Raw genomic sequence first — 14,567 nt, 5'->3', positions numbered from 1 at the left:
AAAATGTTTAATTTGATAAGAAACTTCATGGAAGCTAAATGTAGACCAATCACTCTGACATTATTGCAATTTTATGTTACTTTACTGCACATGATTTATTTGTATCACTGAAATTGATTATGAGTAATCTTTGGGTGTGACAAGAAAATAATAAAAGTTGGATAAACAGGGGCACTTCATGAAGGTTTTATGTCACATCATCTGAACTTTACACAGGCGTGTTGGCAAGAAACTGCAATATGTTTGCACTAGATCACATCCACTCATACTTAAATTACAATAAATGAGTCAGTATGATGGGTAGAAATTTGCATAAAAGCATGTTGTAAAATGTTTGGGGCGAATATAATCTTTATATACCAACACAAATAATTCTAATATAAATATTTTCTCCACCATCATGTATATCAGTGACACAGCCTGAATGATAGTGAACTAAGTGTTAACTGTAGCGTCAAAGCTAATATAGTTGAATTAACATACATTTTACAAGAATAGGAGTTGCAGGGTCGGATTAGATTAGATTAATTTAATCTGGTGCAAATTATCACCACATGTGTCTACAATTTAACAGCCAATCAACATAAACCCTTTGAAATGTACCTACATCACTTCTGCTCATCACGAAGCCGTGGTTGTGATTGGCGTGACGTCATTACAAGGGGTGTGGTCTGCCTTGAGAAGGAGGCCGCTCGGTGCACGTGGCCGGTCGAGTGTGAATGACCTCGTGCTTATCCAGCACATGAGGCCCTCATTTAAATAATGTGACAACCTGACTTAAAGGTGATAGAAAATTATTTGTACATAAAGCAAAACGTCTTGACGTCACAAGGCTGCGGTATATGCTAAATTGAGTTATAGCTACAAGTAGCCTAAATAAATACATCAATAGCTACACATAAATATGGCCAATAAGTAAATAAATCAATAATTTAAAAACAAAAACAGTAAAAAGACGGAAATCCCTTTAACATAAGCAAATATTCGTCTAACAGAACAAGTTAAGTTTTATCGGCCAATCAGCAGCCAAACAAAGATACCCAAACATCCATTCAGCTGTGGGACTGCCCACGGTCTCTCTCTCTCTAATCCTATTAAATCAATTATGCACTACAGCAACAAAAGCATTCATTGATCTAATCATAAGACCGATGCAGGTTCAGATTAAACTAGTGATGTCATGCAGGCACACAGGAGCAAACAGCTGAGCTTTCTTTTCTTGCAAAATGCATCTTTGAGATACACATCAGTCCAGAAGTGGAGGAGAACTGCAGGAGCAGAGCTTGATGTGGAGCGACAGAAGAGAACAGCAAAACCCACTCAAGAGATTAGCGTCCACATGTCCCGGCAGCAGGAACACTGTCCGACTTTGTAAAGCTCTGTAGTTTGTCTCTGGTGGAGGTTTGGTTGGTGGGAGGATCATTACAGGCGCTCATTCAGCTCTTCAGCCTCTTCGCGCACACTCACTGGAGCTGGTTGACTTGTCACAGTTCACGGAGCAAGTGCCACAAGGCTCCAAAAACAAAAATGCCTGGCGATGGGTTCACGATCAAAAGTCGCATCAGGAATTTGCTGCGATCACCATCAATCAAACAGAACAAGAACAGGAAAGAAAATCTCACCAGCAAGGTATGCATGCATCACTCTAGAGTAGTTGTTATGCCTGGGTGAAATCACCTGACAGAAGGAGAAGCACCCTGCAGCAATAACTATAATGCTGAAGGCTGCAGTTGTAAAATTTTACGAGTTTACAGTAATTATTAATTCATACAAACAACACACATGGAAACATACAAAATGCTTGTAATGAAGTAAAGTGACAAAATAAAACTGTACCTAAGCTACAAGTTGTTATTATAGTGGAGACCACTTCCTAATAAAGCACCTTTTATAAAATGAAACTAATGGCTTTATTAATGGTTAAAAAAATATTTTCTAAAGCTTTATACAAGTTATAAGCCAGTAATGAGGACAACGTTTGGGTGGCCAGGTTGTGAAAATGTGCATTGACTGGTTTGACCATCAGCTGCAGAAGATCTATTAAAAATCCATTAAATAACACCTTATTAAGCATTTATTAATGGATTACTAACATTTATAATTACATTATTACCAAACAGAAAGGGGATTTGTCACAACCTGGCAGCCCAAATCATGTTCCTCTTAATGACTTATAACTGATCTGTTAACATTAGTAAATTATTTATTAACCATTTAATAAAAGGTGCATTACTAGAGAGTGATACCCAGATGAATATATACAGTAACTCTGATATATGAGAATGCTCACAAGAGTTTAATTGCTCTGGTTGCTTGCCTGACATTGTCTGATTTGTGATCCTTTTTATTAGTTGCTATACATTGCTATATGACTGTATCACATGTGTGTTAGTAGGACGCTTCAGACTCATTCATATGTTACTCCAGACTAATCAGTACCACTAACAGCTGCTTTATTAATCCAAAGACAGACAGACGACTTGACCTGCCAAGCCTTCTGTCACAGCTTCTCTTTGTAATTGATAGGTCAAACCTGATCTTTCACATCTGTTTTTTTTTTTTCATTTCTTGCATGTTATAACTACCCGAGATGAAATAATAATAATATTTATAATATAATTTTGTTTTGAGCTTGTTACATGACATTTACCGCATGTTAACCTTATTTATTCAAGACACATATTTGCTCAACACATAGAAAATAAGTCATTAAATAAATCAAACTTTAAGTGTCTGAGCAGGCGTCTTTTAATACACTCACTTACTAATAAATCCATATTACTGGCTGCAGTCAAAACCCAGACTCAACAAATTCCAGGGAATTATTTTTCACTTATGAGTTTGTTTTTCATGTCTTAAAAGTGACAAGAGTCTTAAAATGAGAGAGACTTAAATGATTTGAACAAAAGAGGTCACATTAGCTGACCCTTAGCCTCTTCGCATGTTGTTACCAAACCAATCTATGTCTGACTCTGATTAGTTGATGCTTTCTTACATCGCTGTTTGAGTTCTGTATCTGTCAAGTAACTCTGCTTTCAATTCTCACTGTGATGAAATCCTGAACAAAAATCAAGTGGCTTCAGATGTATCCCTGCTTTGTTTCTCTACAGGTAACTCTGGAAAAGGTCCTCGGCATCACCGCCTCAGGAAACAGCGGTCTGGCCTGCGACCCCCGATCCGGACTAGTCGCATATCCTGCAGGGTAAGAAGAAAGGGAGAGACTATTTCTGCATCGTTATCTTGAGATCTGACCTTTGATTTATCAACACTCCATGGTTTCCCAGCTTCCTTATCATATCTACCTCACGCAGACGTTCAGTGTGCAAATTTCTGTGTGTGTGTGTGTGTGTTATCTCAGCACTATCGCAGAGGAACTGAGGAGGAGAGCTCTGTGGGCTTTCTCATCAGAGAAACTCCAAAGCTTTTTATTATCCTATCCTCAGGGAGGATTCCTTTGACTCTCTCAGTGATACACTGATTTAAAGAGTGTCGTGTAGTATTATTAAGTCTGTGCAAACAGTGACGCTGGCTGTGTGAGACGTGTGGGCTGCAGGTTGGTGTAGATGTACCGTGGCGATGCTCGGAGGCTTCAGAGCTGCTGCTCCACCGGGGTGAAAGCAGAGTTTAGAAACAAGCACAGTTGGTCCCTCGAGGCTGTAACAGAAACAGTGCACTGAGCCTCTTTTGTGTTGCTCTGAAATCTTCTGACAAAGCTGTATTAATACTAAGAAGGTCAATGGTTGACAAAAAAAAAAACAGGAGAATTACGGCTGTTCACAGTATTGCTGTGTCTAGGAGGAGTGGATGTGTGTGATTGTGTGCAAGCATGTATGCACATGCAGTATGTGGGCATTTGTACGTGTGTATCTGGTCCTGAAGCTTTATACTTCCCAAACTGTTCACAGTCTGGCAATCCACCTACCGTCTCTACACAAGCTTTGGTACCAGGAATGCAGTTTCCTGGCATCTGAGCTGCAGAACTGGCAGCTCACTTTACAGCTGAAGCGTGGATCTCTGAGCTGCTCTTGAACAGGATGTACAGAACAAGTTTTATTAGCAGGAAACAATATAGTTATACCTGTATTATTTAAATATGGAAAAGAATAATGACATAAAAAGTGGATGAATCACTCATGAAAACAAGACTTAACTATGAAACATTCAAATCTTCAGTGCAAACACTAATACAAAGTAATGTTAGGTTTCATCACAAATAGAGAATATATTGTATTTTCTCAAGGATGCGCTGTCCTGCGGAAACCATGTATCTCTAAATTATTGATCTTCCTGAGGAAAATAGCCTTGTTTTCTGCTTTGTTGGACAAAAATACAGATTATCTGAAACATTTAAAATCAGCAAATTTGAAGATTCAAGGTTTTCACAGGACATTGATAAATGTTTTTCATATGTTGTCGTGCATATTTTCAGTTTTTGTCTGTCGTCATATATTAAAATGGTGCTTGAAAGGCAATTGCTTATATATTTCACAAATGCTGCTCATTGGCATTCAACCTAATGTGCCCCACCTTTTGTAGCAGCATTTGTAATTCAGATTAACTTCAGCGTTTAAGTCCTTGTCCGTTAGGTGTTGACAAGCAGTATGTTCTTCAGAGTTAATAGATATATCATTAAATGAATGCCTGGGTACGGTGAGTGCAGTGCTGTTGTATTTCTTCGCTGTAATCCTCTGAGAGTGCTTAAACAGGCCACAGAATAAAGTTTAATTACAGATCAACAGAGATTAGTAAAAGTAGGCTTATGCATATTTGTTGCTGCTAGAGCAAAGCTGTATGGATTCCTGTGTTATATCAGAGTTTAAATGTGTTTAAGGTCATGGTGTATGAGCATCAATGACAAAAATACGCTTAATGTTTAAGCAGTACTGTGAAATGTGATTCATTTGTTGACTTGAAAACTGTATTGTCTTCCACTCAGTTATGGAAAAGGGTTTACATTTCTTGCAAACACCTTGACTAAATAAATACATTTGGCAAATCACAGGGAAATTTTCCACTTACAAAAACTGTTACCTCAGCACAAATTATACATAACAAACATGGGTTTCTATATCTGTTCCAGTTCAAATATTTCTGTGGATTGTTTGGTTTAATCGCGTAATGAAAAACATAACTCATATGGAGAGTTTTGATGATGTTTTTTTTTCTTGTGTAGGTGTGTGGTAGTCTTGCTGAACCCCAAAAAGAACAGACAGCACCACATTATTAACACATCAAGGTGAGTTGAAACACAAACTGCATTTTAAAGAGAACAACATCAAACTGTCAAAACGACCTAAATCGTGAATCGCACTGAGCTGTCTTTCTTTGTCTGTCTCATCTTCGCAGAAAGACCATCACGGCTCTGTCCTTCTCCCCTGATGGCAGGTACTTGGTCACAGGAGAGGTGAGTCGTCAGTCTCGCTCCTCGCTGTCAATCTGCATCATTTCTTTGAGTCTGCAGTTGTCCTGTTTTCCACATAAATAGAACATTTTGTCTTATTTCTCTTTGCATCTGGACACAACACAGTTCACCTTTTACGTCTTTATTTATGTGCCTTTATCAGGTTAATTATAACAGTAGAATCAGTGATCACAATAGATGATATTTATTTATATTTACTGCAGTGTTCAGCCTGTTAGAGTCCCTCAGGCTGCAGCAGGATTAAGTATACATTATGGCAGTTTGTTTATGATGATAATGTGTGTTTCTAGTGTTTACCGCCCATTAGAAGGAGTTTCAAGTGTTGATTATGTTTCCTCAACACAACACTCTGTCTTAATCTGCCCCAGCCAATCAAAGCCGATTTAAGACTTCTCCATGTAAGTGGATGAGCACTCAGTAGTTGCCATGACAGCAAAGACCAAAGTTCAAAAGACCAAATACGACAAGGTTAGGCTGTTCTGCTGCAGGGAAGGAAAAAAAGGAACTTGATGCCAAATTTTGTAGACTGCCAACATGCATGTATTTGAGTTTGAGAAATCAATTACAGACCACAACTAGCAAAGTAATACGTGAGCAAATTAACAGACCGAATGTTAATATTACAGTCAGCAACCAGCATTGTTATGTTTTTCTTACCAGCTGTCTTCCTGTGATGAAAGCTGAGTGCATTACAGCTCTGATATAGCATTTCCTGTACGCCTTGAAAGAGGAGACGAGTTTAAGGTTTTCCTGAGTGAATGATCTGATAAGAAACATCCCTCCTCACACACACTCATTCACCGAACAGTGGCTAATTTGCATGAAGGACAGGCTGACAGCAGACAGCCATATCTTTTTTTTTCTGCGTGTCTTTATTTATTCATTTCTGTCTCTTTTGTATGCGACTCAGTCTTTAGTTGATTGTAATTCATTTTCAGCGTCCTTCAGGCTGCCTTTCCTGTCACCTATTAACTCTGACCTTTGAAAGGTTGTTCTGTCATATTAGAATAAGAGACTACACAAATAGCCTGCTGACCTTTTGATCCCTGGGAGGGAATAATGTGAGCAGGTCAAAGGACAAGTAAACTGTACGCAGTGAGCAGAGGTCAGAGGATAGAGAGGATAATCTCTCAGAGAGCAGGATTGGCAGCCTAGAATGACAGGTGACTACTGTATGAAGCCTCTTTTCAGTGCATCTAAAAAATGGGACATATTATAGCACGTTTTTATCATATAGAGACAAGAATGACCAACTTCTTTTCCCTCCTTTAACTCCATGTCCCCCTCTTTCAATCATCCACCCCTCCACAACCCTCTCACCTCACCAGAGCGGCCACCTACCAGCGGTGAGATTGTGGGACGTAGCAGAACGAAGACAGGTGGCGGAGCTCCAGAAGCACAAATATGGCATCTCCTGTGTGGCCTTTTCCCCGAACAGCAAGTACATTGTCAGCGTGGGAAACCAGCACGACATGATGGTCAACGTCTGGGCGTGGAAAGTATGTCCTCACTCTGAAGTTTTAGCCTACAGTCAGCTCCTATTGCCAAAGCTGATGTTGCACCACGAGAACACTAGATAGTGTTTCTCATATTGGTCAAAGCTAGAAGCCGTTTACTGTAGCGTCTCCCTTTTTCCTACTCACTCTTCAAACAAGGAAGATTTCTTTGATTAACCCTATGCAATGTCAAGTAGTAGGATGCAAAATAGGTTACACCTCAGGGAGCGGACTGAAATGACATTCCTGAATGAACATTCAAGTGCATATTTCCTGTTATTTATGTTTTTCCTTTTCTGGGTCATACATAAAATCCCACTTAGTAAAATTAATGTGTGTTAGACTTACTGGATATCAATAGTAATAGAAAATTGTGTTTCATGCCCAGTAGCAAAATAGGATTTTACAGTATAATGCTATAAACAACAATCTCATTGTAAATAAAGGTATTTTTGTGAATCTTTGGTTAAAAAAAAAAGGTGTGCCTTTAAGACATTTTGTAGCACATAAATAAATTGCTTTACTTTACATATCTGTTGTTGTATTGTTCTCTTGCAGAAAGATGTAGTAGTGGCTGCCAACAAGGTGTCCAGTAAGGTGACAGGTGTGTCTTTCTCTGAGGACAGCTCCTACTTTGTAACTGCGGGGAACAGACATGTCAAGTTCTGGTATCTGGATCACTGCAAGGCCAACAAGGTATTAAAATAATGTCTATCTGTGATATTTTATTATTGCTGAACTAGAGAAATGTCTCTCTCCACTGTGCTAGTCTGATTTACATTATGCTGATATCTAAAATCTAAAAATAAAGATATCTTTATTGGTTTTAGTTTTAAGGAAGACTAATATGTTAGCACATAAGAGCACCTTATTCTGCACAAAACACACTGAACAAGAACTCCCACATGATGATAAAACTAAATAAATAGTGGAAAATGAAGAAAAGAAATAGATAGATATATAACAAAAAAAGGAAAAGCCATGTTGACAAATGGATGGGTACATGGCCAGATATCCAGGCAGTGAAGTGTTACAATATACCGCTTGATTAAGACTCATATGAGCCTCTATAGGGACGTCTGTTCAGATAAGTCCATAGAGGCCTCTCTGCATGGTCTATGCACTCTCTGTTCCAGTGTAATTTAAGAAGGGGTCCCAAATTTTATGGAACATTGAGGGTTTGTCCTTGAGCCAATAGGTCATGGCTTCTAGTGGGATGACTTCTATTGTTCCTTGTAACCACTGTGAGAGCTTGGGAGGTTTGTCAGAGATCCAACAGTTATTATTTTAAACATGACACCAAAAAGAAATCTTCCAGCAACACTCATGCACACATTTCAAAGTTTACTGGGTTGTAACAGTGGATACAACCAGTGTTCTGCTTCAACCACCACAGTTTGTGCTTCATCAGCTAACCCTCATCCCTCTGTGGCATTTAGGCCAATGCTCCTGTCCCTCTGCTGGGCCGCTCGGGGCTGCTGGGAGAGCTGAGGAACAACTTCTTCTGTGATGTGGCTTGTGGGCGAGGCTCCAAATCTGACTCCACCTTCTGCATCACCTCCTCGGGCCTGTTGTGTGAATTTAACAGCAAGAGGATGCTGGACAAGTGGGTGGACCTACGGGTGAGTGACTGACAGGGAAAGTATCCAACAGGTTTTGTTCGGGTATCTTGTGATACCACTACTTTAAATCCTGTGAATCATTTTAGTCATATCAGAATGATGGAGGGGATATTCATTGAGTCATTCCATGCATCAGCTAACCTTATCTATATACAGTATCTTAGCTGATATGCAACACTGGGCTCTTCTAATGAATCAGTCTGTCATCATTTGAACAAAAAAATCGCACTTTTCCCCCCCTATGTCGATGCCTCATTTTTGTGTTTTAACCACAAAGATGCAGTTTCTAAAATAAGCAATCAAAGTGTGATATGATTTTAACATGGTGTTGGAAAAATGCATTGAATGGGCTAATGAGGTCTTGTAATGAAAGATACAAATTTTTAGCTCAATCATGATGTCCTAGACTCCAGGGGTTCAATTTTAATAAAACCTCAGGGGTATGATTCAGTCTGTCATTCTTTAAAGGAATAGTTTGACATTTTGAGAATGACGCATTTGCTTTCTTGCTGAGAGTTACTACTCACTCACAGTGTGCTACAGTAGATATGAAGCTACTGCCAGGAGACGGTTAGCCTAGCTTAGCATAAGACTGGAAAGAGGGATAAACAGCTAGCTTGGCTCTGTCCTGAAGGAAAAAAAAGGCTACTTGCACCTCTCAAGTGTACTAATTAACATGTTATATAATTTGTTTGTTTCCTCTATACAAAAAAAAAAAAAAACTTAAGTACAAAAGCGACAGGTTCTGGATTGGGGGCAGGTTAGCGTTTACCTATTCTTCGAGTATTTGTGCTAAGCCTTGCTAATCGTCTCCTGGCTGTAGTTCATATTTACTGTACAGACATGCAAGTGGTGTTGTTTTTCTCATCTAACTCTTGGCAAGAAAGCAAATAAGCATATTTCCCAAAATGTCAAACTAATCACATTATAGCATCAATTATGGAAGGTCACATTTCTAGCTTTGAAAGGCCATAAATGCTACTTGTTTTAACAAAACATGCATTTTGTTTTTTATTGATTCACTGGGTGTCCACCTTGTTAATGGGTTATTTCATTAATTTAATTTACCTTTACCAGTGTTAACAGTATAAACACTGTGAAAAGTAGACTAAGATAAACACTTAGTTACCATTACTTTGGTTTTGAGTGTTGTACAGCCAGTAGTAGTTTATGGTCAGTGTCCAGCTGTGGTGTTAAATCAAGAGAGTGAAGATGAAGGTGCTCCTGCCTTCTGTCAGAGGATCAAAGAGGGATTAGCAACAAGGACAAGTACAGACTGTGTTTGGAAGTAGTCCAAGGAGGACACATTTATGTTCCACTGCAAACGTCTGTAACTTAACTGACAGGCAGGACTGTTGTGGAGGGTAAACCCACCTACACTCAACTGTTACATATTTTATTTGTGGGGATGATATAAATATGTTTTATATCATCCATCCATCTATTTTCTGCCGCCTATCCGGGACTGGTTTGTGGTGGCATCAGACTGAGAAAGGGAAGCCAGACATCCTTCATCCCAGCAATGCCCTCCAGCTCCTCCTGGGGGGGATCCCAAGGCGTTTCCCAGGCTGCTGGAGGGACTACATATCTCTTCTGGCCTGGGAACGCCTTGGGTTTTATACAATAAAATACATTTTTCCTGAATCTGTAATAGAATTTTTGTTTACATTGGTGATTTTTATAATGATGACTGACTCCAGGTTGCAGTTTATCTTCCTTTTTTAAAACTACTATTTATTTTACTATTACATTATTGTGTAAAGAAGGGACATGATTTCTCTATCTGTAAATTGTAGAGCTGTGTAATTAGAAGCAGGGAACATAGTAATGATGTGCCTGTTGTATCCTGTCTTGCCTTTGATAGACGGGCGTGGCCCAGTCTCTGTCTCTGTCTGAGGATATGATCTTCTGCGGCTGCGCTGATGGAACAGTGCGAGCCTTCAGCCCCATCGATCTGCACTTTGTCTGCACGCTGCCACGGCCGCACCCCCTTGGCTCTGACGTCTCGGCCATCACTGAGGCCAGGTGAGGAAGAGCTCAGGAGTAACACAGCCTTTCTTTGGCATCGATCCACTGCAGGATCAAATGCAATCTATTTATAGTTCTTCCTGTCTGACGTGTCTCCATTTTACAGTTCAAACCTCTCTTCTTTTCCTGTTTTTTGACAGAAATATATCACTTAATTTTGAGAAATATGTTGTTTTTATTCCATGATCTTTACAAATGTATTCCATCTTCTCACCCATCAGCCACCTATTCTCCACCAAGACGGACACCCGCTACCCAGACTCCACTGCTGTTACCTACGACCCCGTCAGCAACTGGCTCAGCTGTGTTTATAGTGATCACAGTCTGTATGTGTGGGATGTGAGAGACGTCAACAGGGCGGGGAAGGTGCACTCTGCCCTCTTCCATGCTGCTTGTGTCTGGGACCTGGAGGTAAACACTGGCAGGAGGAAGTGAACAACACATCTTTAAGCACTGTGACACATGCCATGTATAGACTGGATTCTGCTGCATCATCGAAAGATTTTCACAGCCAGCGACAGATGTTTGATGTGTCAAAACACCAAAGCTAGTAATTATTATACATGGTTATGGTTCATAGAGAATCCAAGTCTACAGCACAGCACTTGAATTCTATAAATTCATCCTGTTTAACTTGTGGATTTTGTATTCCTTGAACACCTACCCACCCATTTTCTATCTCATCCTTCCTCAGATGTTTCCAGATGTTCCTGGGGATATGGGTGCCGGTCTGTCATCAGGTGCATTTCTTACTTCTTCAGCTGATAACACCATCAGACTGTGGCACATGGAGGAAACTCATGTTCATTCTCAAAATATCCTCAGCAGTGTGAGTTGGCTTCAAACACAACAATGTTTTACCAAAGACATGTGGACAGTTATATTGTTATTTCATCTCTGTGTGATGAGTGGTTTCTCTCTTCATCATTGCTTTGCAGGATCTCCTGAATATTATCTACATAGATGGAAACACTGCTGCCTTGCAGGATCCAGAATGTATGACAAATGTGAATGCAGACAAACTAGGGGATGGACAGGCAGCAGAGAGCAGGACAGGCATCCGGACCATCTGTGTCAGTCCAGACGGCAAACATCTGGCATCTGGAGATCGCAACGGGATGCTGAGGTAGGACAAGAAAAGGAAATTGAAAATGTGGACTATACATAAAGTCTGATAAATGTGATTCACTTCAGGTGACCTCCACCCCATTTCAATAAATGTGATGTGTATGTATCTGGTACAGAGTTCATGACCTCAGCAGCATGGAGGAGATTCTGAAAGTGGATGCCCATGATGCTGAAATCCTCTGTCTTGAGTACAGTAAACCAGAAACAGGTCAGTGTTTATATACAATATGTGACTGTGCTAATGACTAAAATGATGGCAAGCTTGAAGAGTGTTTGTGGCTCTACGTGCATAACTGTAACTTATTACTGTCAGGTCTGAAGCTGTTGGCTACAGCTAGCAGGGACCGTCTGATTCATGTCTTGGATGCTGAGGATGACTACAGTCTGGTACAGACACTCGACGAGCACTCTTCATCCATAACAGCCGTCCGCTTTGCTGGTGAGCCACTTGAGACTCTGTCAACATCTGACAGCTAATCTTTTCCTAATCCTGGCTTTCATCACCACTCACTCAAAGTCCCTCTTTTATTTCACTTGCAGCACTGCTTGTTTAAATAATAGATGACAACTATCCATGTGTAGTCAAGTGGAGCTTTGTTTGTATTAAGCAAAGCCTTTTCTGTTGTGCAATAGAGGTTTTTGCATTCTGTTGCCTCTTTCGCAATGTACATATTTGCATCAGTTTCTGCCTTGAATTTCTTCTTTCTCATTGTATGTTTTCTTTGTGCCGGGAGGCTGGAAAGATTTCTGTGATGCCTAATTTAAAGATGTTCTCAAAAAAGTTTGTCATCAAGGAGTATTTTTCTTTCTCTCTTGTTCTTCAGCTAACGAAAACAAGGTGAGGATGATCAGTTGTGGGGCAGACAAGAGCATCTACTTCCGCACTGCACACAAGGTAAGACACGACTGACCGGGATCCAATCCATCAGTTCCCACTTTTTTATCAAACATGTATCTTTCCACAGGTGGAAATATTTCCAGTAAACACACATATCTGCATAAGTGACAATGAAATCATGAATGCAATCACCTGTATACACCTAAACTAGAACTATATAACTTGTTGTATGTAATAAATCATTATATAAAGGAATAGTTCAACACATACTCTCATTCGTTTTCTTGCCAAGAATTTGACGAGAAGATTGATACCACTCTCACATCTGTATGTTAGATATGTAGCTGGAACCAGCAGTCAATTAGCTTGGCTTAGCATCAGGATCGGAAACAGGAAGAACCAACCAGCATGGCTTTGCCTAAAGGTGAAGAAAACTGCCTTTCAGCGTCTCAATAACTCTCTAATTAACACATCCATACAAAAACAAAATAAAAACAGCAATTTACCATTATACTGGGGGTTATGTGCCGGAGTATTTCTCAGTAAGCACTTTAACTTCATCTGGTTAAAGTGAGTCTGGTTACCTGCCAATTTCTCCCAGCCAAGAAATTGTCCACCACATAACCCTTTGAAAAACAGAAAATTATCCTCTTACTCTTAGGTTTTTGTACAGATTAAACAAAAAGATGCATGTTAGTGAGTTTTAGAGGCGCTGGTAGGCAGATTTTTTTACCTGCAGACAGAGCCAGGCTAGCTGTTTCCCCCTATTTCCAGTCCTTATGCTACACTTAGCTAACCATCTCCTGGCTCCAGCTGCATATTTACCATATAGATGTGAGAATAGCATTGATCCTCTCACCCAAAATTTCCTAGAATTTTCCTTTAATGACACAGTTTTGTTTTTTTTTGTCACTGCTTGTTTTGGTTCTAATCAGATGTTCCCATCATTTTATGAAAGCAATTAGGCCATTTGAGTCACTGCTTCTCCTGCAGCTATTTTAAAATCACTGTAAATGGCTGACTTGTTGCCTATTTTTGATACAGAGGGACACTCTGGTACAACAGGAGAATCTCATGACACACCAAATAGAATATTTCTCTGAAAATGCTCGCAATTGTGGAGCTGAATGTTGGTTCAGGGCTCTTTGTTGCTTCATTGCTCCTGACTAAAATTATGTATTATTCTTTAAATCTATTTATCTATTTCTATTCTGCCTGTGAATACAACTCAACAGCAGGTCCCACAAAAGCAGAATTTGGACCACGAGTTGTATAACTAACTGTGATAAAGGAGACATCATGCTGCATTCTTTCCTCTAGATTTGCGTCTGGGTTACTGGGGCAGTTTCCTGTACAGCCAGAGTTGCATAAGTTACAACATTCTTCTTAAAACTTAAGACTCGATTCAGGCCACTGCTGTGACTCAGTTTTGTAGAGCACAATAAACAATGGCTTGTTAGTCTCGAAGCAAAACTGCTCCTCAGCATCTAGATATTTATGGAGTACTCATTTTAGAAACTTGTTGTGACAGGCCTGTGTTCCCAGCAGAACGTAAATAAGCATCTTCTATGCTGTCGGTTATCGTGCTCTGTGTTTTCAAGGCTTCTAAATGAACCATAATAGTCTTCTGTTCGGACCATGTCTGTGTGATTGGATGTGCAAATGCTGATTTTCTATGGCTTAAACTTCAAAAAACTATGTGACCTATCATAACTAGCACTGAGTCTCTGATCCACATTTAATTTCCTCCAAATTATAACTGAAGCAACTACTATGTTCTTGGCATTTTAATCTTAACTGCTATTGATTCAATCTGATCTCTGCAGCTTTTAGATAACTTGATGCACTTTAAAGTTTGTTACATCGTTTGCAAACAATACCAATGCTTATATTTCATTACAGCTCCTGTTAAGCTCTCTGTGTTATCAGATGAGGTGGAGGGTGGCTTCAATGGAATAAAATGCTAATTTTTGCATTAAACTCAAAGTGTGCTTAATATTTTTGGATACTTATACTATACTTATACTACTATA

The 14,567-nt window shown here is 39.6% G+C and overlaps 1 protein-coding gene across 4 annotated transcripts in view; it reads left to right on the top strand.

Moving 5' to 3' along the window:
• The first annotated feature begins 268 nt into the window (after positions 1-268).
• Positions 269-14,567, top strand: part of LOC137169941 (mitogen-activated protein kinase-binding protein 1-like) — a 25,496-nt gene continuing 11,197 nt past the window's right edge. For 3 of the 4 annotated variants that reach the window (XM_067573381.1, XM_067573382.1, XM_067573380.1), the window contains exons 1-14: positions 269-1,629; positions 3,111-3,202; positions 5,174-5,236; positions 5,347-5,404; positions 6,751-6,921; positions 7,477-7,614; positions 8,358-8,540; positions 10,405-10,565; positions 10,790-10,979; positions 11,263-11,397; positions 11,507-11,694; positions 11,813-11,904; positions 12,010-12,135; positions 12,521-12,591. In XM_067573381.1, the coding sequence (XP_067429482.1) occupies positions 1,528-1,629; positions 3,111-3,202; positions 5,174-5,236; positions 5,347-5,404; positions 6,751-6,921; positions 7,477-7,614; positions 8,358-8,540; positions 10,405-10,565; positions 10,790-10,979; positions 11,263-11,397; positions 11,507-11,694; positions 11,813-11,904; positions 12,010-12,135; positions 12,521-12,591 (1,770 nt within the window). In that variant the 5' untranslated portion in view covers positions 269-1,527. The other variant, XM_067573383.1, reaches the window with a different exon arrangement.

Source organism: Thunnus thynnus, chromosome 18, assembly GCF_963924715.1.
Source record: "Thunnus thynnus chromosome 18, fThuThy2.1, whole genome shotgun sequence".
NCBI lineage: Eukaryota > Metazoa > Chordata > Actinopteri > Scombriformes > Scombridae > Thunnus > Thunnus thynnus.
The sequence above is the reverse complement of the archived record's forward strand: the minus strand, read 5'-3'. Positions and strand labels throughout refer to the sequence as shown.